General features: G+C 52.8%; 1 protein-coding gene across 6 annotated transcripts in view; it reads left to right on the top strand.

Annotated features, from left to right (window-relative positions):
• The window catches only part of phldb1b (pleckstrin homology-like domain, family B, member 1b), a 55286-nt gene that overhangs the window by 39550 nt on the left and 2570 nt on the right, over positions 1–13166 (top strand). For 3 of the 6 annotated variants that reach the window (XM_084675232.1, XM_084675233.1, XM_084675234.1), the window contains 17 exons: positions 356–511; positions 848–985; positions 2395–2523; positions 4174–4329; positions 4432–4542; positions 4678–4767; positions 6342–6503; positions 7327–7473; positions 8082–8201; positions 8341–8443; positions 8672–8957; positions 10423–10513; positions 10627–10773; positions 11005–11224; positions 12098–12183; positions 12460–12489; positions 13083–13121. In XM_084675232.1, the coding sequence (XP_084531358.1) occupies positions 356–511; positions 848–985; positions 2395–2523; positions 4174–4329; positions 4432–4542; positions 4678–4767; positions 6342–6503; positions 7327–7473; positions 8082–8201; positions 8341–8443; positions 8672–8957; positions 10423–10513; positions 10627–10773; positions 11005–11224; positions 12098–12183; positions 12460–12489; positions 13083–13121 (2211 nt within the window). Of the gene's footprint in view, positions 1–355; positions 512–847; positions 986–2394; positions 2524–4173; positions 4330–4431; positions 4543–4677; positions 4768–5319; positions 5452–6341; positions 6504–7326; positions 7474–8081; positions 8202–8340; positions 8444–8671; positions 8958–10422; positions 10514–10626; positions 10774–11004; positions 11225–12097; positions 12184–12459; positions 12490–13082; positions 13122–13166 lie in introns of all 6 variants that reach the window. The other 3 variants (XM_084675229.1, XM_084675235.1, XM_084675231.1) reach the window with 3 other exon arrangements.

Raw genomic sequence — 13166 nt, 5'->3', positions numbered from 1 at the left:
ACATACATGTCATGCAGCCTTAGTGAATAGATATGTGTGCTTACTGCAAGACCCTGTAGACCCATGGCTTCAAAGGAACTGAGGATTCTTCTGTGTCACTTAGTCAGAACACAGAATATGCAGCAGCTGTATGTCTCTCTCTCACACACACACTTCTAACCTGACAATAGCACGACATTTTAACATACGCTGGGTCTGTCACACAGCTGTAACGCTGGCTAAGAATCATGCATGCTTTCATGTCTTTTGCACTTCCTTGTGTAAACAGTGAATGTTATACATCCTTCCCTCTTACTCTTTCTCTCTCTCTTCCTCACCCTCTCTCCACCCTGCCCTCCTCCCTGGCTCCCTGCAGCAGGAGGACTCGGGGTCTGGGTGTGGGTCGGGCAGTGGGGGTCGACTGGAGCTTGGGTACCTGGAGGAGGAGCGGGTTCGGGTTCTGGCCCGCGTGGATGAGCTGAAGACCCGGCTGACTGAGCTGGAGCAGCAGCTACAGGAGTCCAAACAGGAGGTAGAGTCCTCCCACCTCCTCCCAACTCCTCTCACCTCCTTCCACCTCCTCTCTCTTCTCCTCTCCTCTCCTCTCACCTTCTCTCCAGTCCTGTCCTCTCACCTCCTCCCACCTCCTCTCCCTTCTCCTCTCCTCTCCTTCACCTCCTCTCCAGTCCTCTCTCCTCTCCTTATCTCCTCTCCAGTCCTCTCCCATCCTCTCCCCTCTCCTCCTTTCCTCTGCTAAACTCTCCTCGCCCCCACATCTCCTCTCCTCGATAGAATGGTCATGTGAGTTGGGTGAGTTCATGTCTTGTGGCTGGGAGCTGGTGTGTGACGTGATGTCACTTCCTCCCAGGCGGAGATGGAGCGTGCGCTGCTGCAGGGCGAGCAGCAGGCGGAGCAGGAGCAGATAGAGGCGGAGTCAGAGATCATCGCTCAGCTGCAGCACAAACTCAGCGATCTGGAGAACACCATCCAGCGAGCGAAGCACAAGGTAGGAGCTGAGGACGCAAACACACACACACGCACTTGTACACACAGACGGACACACATGCACACACACAGACATGTACACGTACGGTCACAAACACGTACACACACCTCATCATGATCACCAGTCGTCGGCCAGCTAGAGAGGGGAGATACCACCTCAACCAGCCTGTCTACCTCCCCGCTGGTCTCTCTCCTGGTCTATCAGCTGCGGGTCTCTGCTGTGTCTCCTATTACTCTATACAGCTGTGTTGACTCCTCTGGTCCCTGGCACGTCCCCTCAAAACACTACATTACCCATGATACACCCCTGCACCAAGACCCAGTCTGGTCAGATGGTTTGGATGGACAGGTCTCTGGGTTTCTACTCTCCTCCTCTCATCCTCTTCTGTGTTACGGCTTGGCTCTACCAATTAACCACCTTCAATTAACCCCTAATCCTCTCTCTGCTTCTTCCTGCACACACACACTGTAGACTGGGCCTTTAGGTGGTTCTTTGCAGTCCAGACATGATGGTGGATGGCACCTTTTCATCTCATGCATTAGAGAGAGAGAGAGAGACAAAGACCGACAGAGAGCAAAAGAGAGAGGGAGATAAGTCGTGAATGTGTAGAGAGAGAATCCCAGCGTGTGTCGTGTGCTCCCTGGCTCTGCCTCTGCAGGACACGTCTGGGTTCTGGCTGTTCTGAGGTGGAGAGAGAGAGAGGGGAGGGGGTAGAGATTTATTTGTAGAAAGTAAAGGCTACAGGGGTGTTTCCAAAGAAAGAGAGAGGGAGATGTATCTGTCTCAAGCTAGCACTGCCACATCACAGTTGCTGCTTTCTATACAGAAAGTGGGGCTGTAGCAGGCTGCCATGCTGATTGGAAAGGTGAGGTGTCACTCAAACTGTTAATCCCTCTCTACACCTCCCTCTCAGTGAGTGCTACGGTGTTACTGGGGCAACCCAAATTGTCATGAATGTGAGTACATTCATGATCTGGTGTTGGTTTGGCAGTGTTAGTATGACTGGGTGTGTGTGTTATCTGCTGTTGTTTTGGGAGTGTTGGCCCAGAGGCATGTGTTCACTGCTGTCTGGGTCTGGGTACTGTGGCCCAGCTGGGGACTGAAGAGGATGACGAGGATGATAATGATGAGGGTGTCACGAGGTTCTAGAACCCCCCCCCCCTCCCCCGTTGGGGTCTGTCTCTAACATTGGGCGCTTCTGCATGGCGTGGATTTTGAGCCTTGTGTTTTTGTCTCTGTTGTCCTCTCTTCCTCCTGTCTCTCCTCCTGGCTGGTGTGTGTGTATGTCTCGCGTGCCTACGTGTGTGTGTGTGTATGCCTGTGTGCCTACGTGTGTGTGTATGCCTGTGTGCGCGTATGTGAACCTCCCTGTGTGTGTGTGCGTGCCCTGTGCGCGTGTGTCTTTCTAGGAGAGGGCTAACGTAGACGCGGAGCGGCGAGCGTTGGAGAGCCAGCAGGAGAGCTTGGCCGAGCTGCAGAAGCAGCTCCATAACTGTCCTGAGTCGCTCAGGGAGCAGCTGCAGGAGCAGCTCAAGAGGGTGGGTCTCTTCCACCTCCACCCCAACGCCTCCCCCCCCCAGACCCTCCACGCACCTCCTCTACCCCCTCCCACCCCTGCACCCGTACCCCAGGACCACCTCCTCCACCCAACACAACCCCCCCCCATACCCAACTCCCACACGCCCCTTCACCTCCACCCCCCCTTTACCTAGACACTTGTCCCGACCCATTCACCCCCACACCATTTCACCTGTCCCGCCCCCGTCCCCCCCTCTCACTCTGGATGGGATCAAAGGTCAGACTAAGGGTATTAACAACATAACAGGCCCATGGCAAACCCTCACACACGCTGTACCTTATGCATTCTGCACTTCACACACACTGACACACACTTCCTGGGGCCTCTCAGAGGGCTGACACTAAGCTTCTGGAATCTCCCTCCCTCTCTCCTGCCTCCCTCTCTGCCACCACCCACCCACCTCTCTCCCACCCTCATGCCTCCCTCCTCTCTCCTCCCCCCTCCTTTCCTCCCACTCTCTTGCCTCCCTCCTCTCTCCTTCCCCCTCCTTCCTTCCCCCTCCTTCCTTCCCTCCCTCCCTCCCTCCCTCCCTCCCTCCCTCCCTCCCTCCCTCCCTCCCTCCCTCCCTCCCTCCCTCCCTCCCTCCCTCCCTCCCTCCCTCCCTCCCTCCCTCCCTCCCTCCCTCCCTCCCTCCCTCCCTCCCTCCCTCCCTCCCTCCCTCCCTCCCTCCCTCCCTCCCTCCCTCCCTCCCTCCCTCCCTCCCTCCCCTCCCCTCCCCTCCCCTCCCCTCCCTCCCTCCCTCTGGTTCTACTCTGGTTCCGGGGGGCTCAGCATCGTGGTGATTTCTGTAGTTCTTGAGTCATGATTCACACAAGGGTATGTTGCATGAGCTCCACACACACCTGTAGTGTGTGCGTGTGTGTGCACGTTTCTGTGCGTGTTTGTATGGTTACACGTCGTCTCCCGGGTTGAATAAAGGGGCGTTTATTATGACTTTGGAAAGACTTACTTTTCTATTAACAGCTTACTACTAATCTTTTAACATAAACACTAACTAACCTCACTTTCTCCTTTCCTGCTTTCTGTTACTATCTCTCTCTTATTTACTCTGGGAATGTTTTTATCTTTTTGTTTTGCCTTGTGTAACCGGTATCTTAAATGCTTGTAGCTGAGTTAGGGGGTGTGAATGAATACATTGCCCTCTGCCATGCAATGCCCATAGTAGCCATCTATAGTGCATTTTGAACTTCTGTCAGTCCTTTCTGCTGTGTTGGTTCTAGCCACTGGGCAGAAACACATACCAGACTGCCTCCCTCACAGTTCGAGGGACACAGACACACATACACACACACACACACACACAAACACACACACACGCTGACTGAGAGTTGACTGATGTGTGGTATAAGGCCTGCAACCTCGTCAGTGTCTCAGCTCTTGAATGAAGTGACAGCAGAGGACAGAGAGATGGGGCGTCGCTCGCCGCGTTCTGCAGGCCGGCTTAACGGCCGACTGGCTGGCTGGCTGACTGGCTGACTGGCTGGTGTTTGAGCCTGCTGGACTGAGGGGGTTGATGGACTGGGCTGAAACGCAGAGTTTGGAATAAGCCGGTGGGTTTTAACGTGCGCGTGCGTGTTGATGTGCGTGTGGATGGCTGCCTGTGTGTCAGGAGGGGGAGGCGCTGGAGTCGGGCACCAAGCAGTTTGAGGACCTGGAGTTTCAGCAGCTGGAGAGAGAGAGCAGCCTGGAGGAGGAGAGAGAGACCATCAGCCAGCAGCTGCTGCAGGAGAGAGCAGAGTACCACAGCAGCGTGGCCGACAGGAAGGTACAGCCCCTGGACGTGTCCCGTTATGACGACGACGTCATCTGTGCTCGGGCGTTACAAGGCCTGACCCCCCTGTCTGACCCCCCCCCCCCCCCCCCCCAGGAGAAAGTGTCGGCCCTGGAGAGCCAGGCTAACCAGCTGGGGCTGCAGGCTGCTCAAGAGTGCGACAGGCTGGCCAAGGACCGCAGCCTCGTTCTGCAGATGCTGCACAAGGTACACACACTCACACAAACACATGGGTGCACCCGCAGACACATAACAATCTGGAAGCACGCACTCAAAAACACACATACGCACACACACAATCGCACAGACAGCTTCATGTGTAGCGGTCTCTCTTTGTCCCAGGAGAAGGAGAGACTATCGTCCCTGGAGAAGAGATACCTGAGTCTGACCGGAGGGAAGAGCTTTCCCAAGTCCTCCAGCACCATGAAGGAGGTGAGGAGAGAACAGAGAGACCTCGCTCACGGATGAGGAGCGTGTATCCAGTCTATTTACATAGACTGTTCCAGGAGATAGACTTCCATGATTTTGACTGTTTCAGGAGATAGACTATTCCATGATTTTGACTGTTTCAGGAGATAGACTATTCCAGCAGATAGACTGTTCCAGGATATGTTTTTGTAATCAGAAACAGAAACAGAGGATCCAAGAGTTTCTCGGACATGTGAAGTGCAGAACTGGTGACCTAAAATGTGTGTTTTGTGGTCAAACCAGGGCTCACATGTTAAAATAATGTTGTTATGTGTGAGACCTTGTGGTATGTGTGAATGTGTACACTAACTCTAGCTAACTATAACAGCAACTGTTGGAATCCATTGGTTGATGTTTTTTTTTGTTTTTTTTACTGCATTGAGTGTTTGACTATGTGGTAACCATAGTAACCATGACCTCATCCCACCTGGGAGAAAGGGCTGTGCTAAAACAGGAAATGCACTTCGTTCACTGACCTTTTAACACAGGAAGCCAATGTCCCTGCCTGTTAAACAGGAAGTGCTTCATATCAGCGAGACTGACCTGTTAGAGGACGCCCACTCCTCCCAGAATTCCCTCTGCCGACCCGCCCCTTCCTACTTAGGCCCCTCCCCTTCCTGTCAGTTGTACCCCAGCAGCCCAACGGAGGTAACCCGACTAACGGCCGCAGCATGAAGCCCCTCCAATACCCCTTGTTTTGTTGTCGTGTCGATGTCGTTGACACCCGCAACCCTGCGTGCTTCAGTATGTGCTCCCCACCCCCCCCTCCAACCACCCTGGTAGTCCTCAACTCTAAGCCCTGGCCAGAGGGTCGTCTGTGGGCAGCTGGTCAGTGTTGAACCAGGCTCCTCTGGTGTCTGGGATCACCCCAACCCTGGAGCTGGCCCTGGGTTTCTGTACATCTGGCTTTGTTGCTATTGAACTAGTGCTCTAATTCAGATGAGTGGGTTTGTGTTGTATATTCCTATGCGTGTGTGAGTGCGAGACTCACGGCTTCTCGTTCTGTGTGGTGGCGTTGCGCCAGCTTGCTGGCTGTCAGGAGTACTTGAAGCTGTCCGACGTCTATAAGATGTATGGCAGCGGTAACCGCGGCAACCTCCCGCTCGCTGATCCCGCCCCGCACGACCCCTTGCTTTCGCTAGATGCCCCCAAAGAGGTACCATCTATCTCTTTCTCACACATGCTCTTTCACTCTCTCTCTTTCACTCCTCTTTCTCTCTTCTCTCTCTTTATCCCTCTCTTCCTCATCCCTCCATTCTCCCCATCCTCTTGCTCCCCCTGTTGGCTTGATGCTTGTAGCAGTGCTGTCCATTGAACCTGAATTAAGTACGGTGACCTTTATTCCACCAAGAGATCCCAGTCCTGCTTTACCTGATTTCTTTCAATCTGCTACGTTCTTCCAGTTGATGTGCCTGTCTCTTTCCTTTCCTTGATCCGCTTCCCTCTCTCTCCCCCTCCCTCCTCTCTCCACCCCCTTTATCCCTTCTGTCCCTCCTCTCCTCCACCCCTCTCCTCCCTCCGCCCCTCTGCTGTGGTAGGAGTATGTGACTGTGAACCAGTTGAGTCAGATGTACGGGATGCCCAAGGTGGAGTCGTCCCCCACCTCCCCTCTCCGCCAACCCCTGCACCCCGGACTGGTAGACCCCGCCTTCTCCTACCTCCCCTCTCCACATGGCGCCTCCCTCTCTCTCTCTGTGGAGGTGTGTCTTGGTCCCCTCGCTGCCCTACCCCCCCCCTTCATCTCCTTTCCTCCTCCCTCCATTACCCTCTCTAATTCCCTGGGAACACTGTCTCTTTCTCTCTCTCTCTCTCTCTCTCTCTCTCTCTCTCTCTCTCTCTCTCTCTCTCTCTCTCTCTCTCTCTCTCTCTCTCTCTTTCCCTCTACACCTTCCTCTCTTACCTATCCTTCCTTCTCTGCCTCCTCTACAAACTGTCTCTTGTCCTCTCCATCCCTTTTGACATCCCTCCTCTGTTTTCTACCTCCCCCCCACACCCTCCCTCTCTTTCCTTCTCCTTCCATTCCTCACTGCATTCCTCTCCTTCTTTCTCTCCTTCCCCCTCCCCTCTCTTACACCTAATCTCTCCCTCTCCATTCCTCTCTACATCCCTTCCATCTCTCTCCCCCATTACCCTCCATCAGTGTCCAGATCAGTACCTGGCCACTCCCGCTGTCTTGACTGTAACCTCATCAGTTTAGTGAGGAATGCATGGCACTAGGCTACAGTAACCAATGTGTGGACGTTCCGCTTGGAGCCGCGGCTTCACACCCAGCAGCCATTCATGACTGCATCCATTGTTGCAAGCTCATGCTAATGTATTTACGTGCTTAATCATTCAGATTAACCCTCAATGATAATGAACCGGGGCCATGCGTGGAGAACAACTCTACTTTGAGCCTTTATCTCTATCCTTCGATCTTGCCTTTTATTTACTTCTCTTTTTTTCTCTTCCTTCTTCATTTTCCCCCCCACTTTCCTCCTTTCCTCCCCTCTCCTCTCGCTCTGCTTTTGCCCTGCGGTCCAGCACTACCAGTCTGAGGGCAGTAGGCCTCAGATCCCCGGGCTAGATTTAGAGCAGTGGTACCAGGAGGTGATGTCTGCTGGGCAGGACGGCCAGCTCTGCCCTCCGCCTCTGCCAACTAAGTCTCTCTCAGGCCGCAGGCCGCTGCAGGTAACACCCGGGTTCCTCTGCTCTTCTCGTTTCCCCCTCGTATCTCACTGCTCCTTTCCTTTCATGTCGGCTTCATTTCAAAGACAGGTGTGTAAACATTGTCACGGTTTGGAGGGGCAGGTGCGTGAGTGGGGGTTTGGGTATGTTGGGATGGGCGGGGTTGTAGGAATTGGTGGGTGGGAGGTTTCGGGGGGGATGCGGGTGGGGGCCGGGGGGGCTGTGTGTTGTAGTTATTGGGGGAGGGGGTTTGCGTGGGAGGTTTGGGGGAGAAGTGGGTGGCAGGTGTCAGCAGTATCAAAGCCTCTGTAATTATCGTTCCGATCAAAGAGCGTCTAATGACAGAGCAGGCAGCAGACGGCAGGATTAGAGGGGCTGATAGCAGCCAGGCTGAAACAGAAGAATGGCGTCCCATTGTTCCTCTCTCTGATAGAGACAACCCCACCCCTGAGTGTGCAGTCTGGAGTGGGCAGCGCTAACCCCTGGACCAAAACGAGTGCACTACACCCTCCTTGTGTTTGGGTTGATATCCTAGCTATGAAATAAGCTCTGTTTAGAACCGTATGGCGGTTGTGGTCCACAGCTGAGCACTGTGGTTCTGTGCCATCCAGGTGTTCCGCTCCAAGCTGGACAGTGAGGCGGGCCAGACTGTGTTGAGATCCAAGCCGGGTTCTGGATCTGGTTCTGCGCTGCAGTACGGCGCTGCTACTCTGGGACGCAACACCTCCAGGGTACGTGTGATAACTTCCTGCCTCCCTCTGACAGCTTCCTGTTGCCCTGTCATAGAAAACCAATGTGTGACGTCTTCTTCCTTTCTTGAAATGACAGGAGTAAGTGTAAGCTCTCTCCCCTCTACCCCTCTCCCCCTAGAGCCCCCTGCTGGTGGCCAGCAGTACAGGCAGCCTCCCCAGGAACCTGGCTACCACTCTGCAGGACATAGAGACCAAGAGACAGCTGGCTCTGCAGCAGAAAGGTAGCTGGGCTCCCTCAGCCCTCCCCAGACCCCCCCCCCCCCTTCCCCCCACTCATGAAGACCTCAAGCATGGCACGTTCATGGGTCAGGCAAGGGGAATCATTAAGTAACCTTCATACTGGACTAAATCTGTCTGTCTTTCTTCCTCTCTCTCTTTCATTCTCTTCCTCTCTCTTCCTCTCTCTCTCACCCCCCCCCCCCCACCCCCACCCCCACCCCCACCCCCAGGTCAGCAGGTGATCGAGGAGCAGAGGAGGCGTCTGGCTGAGCTGAAGCAGAGGGCCGCGGTGGAGGCCCAGTGCCAGTGGGATGCGCTCCACGGCTCCCAGCCCCTCCTCTACGCCCCCGCCGCCCCTCCCATGGTGCACCACTCCATCCTGCACCACCAGCCTGCCGCGGGGGGGCCCGGGGGGGAGCGGCCGTATGACACGCTCAGCCTGGAGAGTTCCGACAGCATGGACACCAGCATCTCCACTGGGAACAACTCAGCCTGCTCCCCTGACAACATGTCCAGGTTCGAGACGGAGCGCGGAACGCGGAACGCACACACACCTTCACACACACACACACTTCTGTTCCAGCACAGGAGGTACTGAACTTCGGTTTATAATGGTCCAACCCACAAGCAGCATAGGGAACTCGCTGTAAACAGTTGTGCTATATTATTTGTAGCTAATAGCCAGAACACAGATGTTCTCTGTTATTACAGTTAATGTTCAGTAAAAGGTCTGTTGACATGATGCAGTGATGACACACGGATCACCTCCAGAGCTGGATGGTGTACATTGGAGTTCACATAGAGCCCAGAAGCATGAAACCCAGGGCCACGTTCCACAGTTCAGAAGGATGGAACCCAGGGCCACGTTCCACAGTTCAGAAGGATGGAACCCAGGGCCGCGTTCCACAGTTCAGAAGGATGGAACCCAGGGCCGCGTTCCACAGTTCAGAAGGATGGAACCCAGGGCCATGTTCCACAGTTCAGAAGGATGGAACCCAGGGCCACGTTCTACAGTTCCGAAAGATGGAACCCAGGGCCACGTTCCACAGTTCAGAAGGATGGAACCCAGGGCCACGTTCCACAGTTCAGAAGGATGGAACCCAGGGCCACGTTCTACAGTTCAGAAGGATGGAACCCAGGTCCACGTTCTACAGTTCCGAAAGATGGAACCCAGGGCCACGTTCCACAGTTCAGAAGGATGGAACCCAGGGCCACGTTCCACAGTTCAGAAGGATGGAACCCAGGGCCACGTTCCACAGTTCAGAAGGATGGAACCCAGGGCCACGTTCCACAGTTCAGAAGGATGGAACCCAGGGCCACGTTCCACAGTTCAGAAGGATGGAACCCAGGGCCACGTTCCACAGTTCAGAAGGATGGAACCCAGGGCCACGTTCCACAGTTCAGAAGGATGGAACCCAGGGCCACGTTCCACAGTTCAGAAGGATGGAACCCAGGGCCACGTTCCACAGTTCAGAAGGATGGAACCCAGGGCCACGTTCCACAGTTCAGAAGGATGGAACCCAGGGCCACGTTCCACAGTTCAGAAGGATGGAACCCAGGGCCACGTTCCACAGTTCAGAAGGATGGAACCCAGGGCCAAGTTCCACAGTTCAGAAGGATGGAACCCAGGGCCACGTTCCACAGTTCAGAAGGATGGAACCCAGGGCCACGTTCCACAGTTCAGAAGGATGGAACCCAGGGCCACGTTCCACAGTTCAGAAGGATGGAACCCAGGGCCACGTTCCACAGTTCAGAAGGATGGAACCCAGGGCCACGTTCCACAGTTCAGAAGGATGGAACCCAGGGCCACGTTCCACAGTTCAGAAGGATGGAACCCAGGGCCACGTTCCACAGTTCAGAAGGATGGAACCCAGGGCCACGTTCTACGTGATGTAGTATTATATGATGGAGTATAATATGAGTATTATATTAGTAAATGACCATGTCTTTCTTTGTCTCTGTCTTTCTATCTCTCTCATAGTGCCAGTGGGATGGATGCGTTGAAGATTGAAGAGATGGAGAAGATGTTGAAAGAAGCCCACCTGGAAAAAGCCCGACTCATCGAGTCACGGGTGAGAAACCAGCCCGTTGAATCACACAATACTGCAACCTTCCAATCCCAGGAAACCATACAGAAACCAGCAAACGGGCCGATTCTTATTGGACGCTTATCTGTGTGTTTCAGGAGCGAGAGACCCTCGCTCGGCGTCACATGCTGGAGGAGGAGAGGAGGAGGAGGGAGGATGTGGAGAGGAGGCTGCAGGATGAGACTTCACACCGGCTGCAGCTGGTGGAGAAGGAGGTCAAGATGAGGGCCAAGAACTTCTCACAGGTAAGACCTAGTTTAGAACTTCTCACATGTCAACCTGGTTCAGAACCTAGAACAGGTCAAACTGGGTTTAGAAATGTTCTCAGATCACATTGGGCATAGAACTTAAAATCTATCTTTCTTCTATCTATCTTTGTTGGACTATCCACAAAACATTATTTTAGGGACATATTTAACACTGAGTGAAGCAGGACCTAGTTTGACTCCTCCCTCCTTTCCTCCTTCCCTCTTGAGGCTCGTCCAATGACGCGCTACCTGCCCATCAGGAAGGAGGAGTTTGACCTGCGCTGTCACGTGGAGTCGTCTGGCCACAATGTGGACACCTGCTACCACGTCATCCTGACTGACAAGATGTGCAAAGGCTACCTGGTCAAGATGGGGGGAAAGATCAAGTCCTGGAAGAAGCGCTGGTTCGTCTTCGACCGCCTCAAACGCACCTTCTCCTACTATGTTGGTGAGTTCACCACGAGAGGCTTTAGCTGAGCTGGCTTTTAACTAATAGCATACGATAGAGACTGAGGTTTGAACCCCTGCCTTGCTAGTTGAGCTGGTTTCGGAGTTTGATATACAAGTGTGTGCGTGCATTATGCAGTAGCGATGGCTTTAATGAGATTTTTTTTTTATCTAAGAAGACTTCAGAGACTCAGGCATTCTGCTAATATGCAAATGAGGGGCTATTTGAATGATAAAACAAGTCGTTAGAAGATAATTATCCGAATTAAAATCTAACAGTTATTCCTAGAAATGTTCTCCTCTATATGAGCTGCTGGTGTAGCGTAGTACTGGTTGGTGTGTTTATGCCTGGGGGGGGGTTGGGTGTGTGAGCCCCCCCCCTCCACTTCAGTTGTCAGAGGCTGATGAAACACACTGCAACCTTGTACCACAACCGTGCAACACTGCTACAACAACTCTGCCCTGACAGAGCTGAACAGATCATGTTGTTGCTCGTACCATCAGTATAGATGGGATACTAAAAGAAACACAGAAGAAGGATTTCTAGATATTTCTATGCAGATTAGAGTCATTGGCAGGTGGCTTGTCAGGGTTGTGGATGACCACTGACCATCCAAGTTTGGTTAAGTTTACTGTGACAGTGGATAGCTCAACCCTTTTGTCAATCTTATTGTTACTGTTGTGTCCAATGTCCCCACACTGTAAGAATTACTATTGTGCCGGCTTTCCTCCAACAATAGCTAGGCTTGACTTTAAAAAGCTGGCATGGAAGCTCCCAGGGCTTCATTTTGGTGCTGCTGACAGACACCATGACCGACTATAAGAGGTTTCCCTTTCACTCTCTTACCACATCCTCTCTCTCTCTCCTCTCCAGATAAACACGAGAGCAAGTTGAAGGGTGTTATCTACTTCCAGGCCATCGAAGAAGTCTACTACGACCACCTACGCAGCGCCACCAAGGTACTTCCTGTCTGTCTCTACTTCCTGTCAATTTACAGCACCTACTTCCTGTCTGTGCTGTGCTCTCTGTATACAACAGGAAATATCTTTACTCAGTTCTGTTAGTTTGTTATTTTACCATCACCTTGTCGCTCACACTTTTTTATGATCAGGGGATAGTTTCTCAAATGTTCTGTTGCGACACAGTGTACTTTTCTATGTTTTTGTTTGCATCTCCTATTCTTTCTTTTCTCCGCACACTGTTTTGCTTTGCCGGCTGGTTTCACCTGGCTTCAGAAGGGATTTTTCAACCTGAATTTGACCAGTGTATGTATCACTCTTGCTGTCCCAATTAACCCCAACCCCATCTCCCCCACACTGAAGAAATAGCCCTCCACCCTGCCTGCCCCACCTCCCCTTCTTACTTCAGTGCAGCCTGTGGGCTCATTAAAGTCTTCACTGCATCTGGTTTTAAACTTTCAAGTGTGCTTGATATAACCCGGCAGGCATGCTAAGCAAACAAGACGTTCATGGTTTGCCTTTACAACAGAGTTCGAACCACACAGGGAAGCTAAATCAAGTACACTGTGCATGGCACAGATCAGAGTAGACCCCCATGTTGGTGAAGGGTTTTTACCTGGCATGGTCCTGTGTATGGTTTCCACAGCAGCTGTGTGTCTCCCAAACTTTGTCCTCTCTGTCCTCTCAGATCTGTGTAGTTGTGTGTGCCAAAAACGTGTACATGTTCAGAGCTTATGAAGTGCATGTGTGTTTGTGTATTTAAGCAAGTGTGACATAGAACCGCAGCACTTCCTGTAGTACTTCCTGTAGTACTTCCTGTAGTACTTCCTGTAGTACTTCCTGTAGTACTTCCTGTATTGATTTGTCCTGTGACCCCTCTGTGATTTGTCCTACTCCAGCATATATTTGAGCTCCTGCCCCTTCAGTTTCGGAGAGAGGTCTGTGTGTATATGTGCATGTGTTTGTGACTGTTTATGTGTGTC

This window comes from Hypomesus nipponensis, chromosome 15 (genome assembly GCF_054491055.1).
Source record: "Hypomesus nipponensis isolate SF chromosome 15, ASM5449105v1, whole genome shotgun sequence".
Lineage (NCBI taxonomy): Eukaryota > Metazoa > Chordata > Actinopteri > Osmeriformes > Osmeridae > Hypomesus > Hypomesus nipponensis.
Note: the sequence above shows the minus strand (reverse complement) of the source record. Positions and strands in the feature narration are given on the sequence as shown.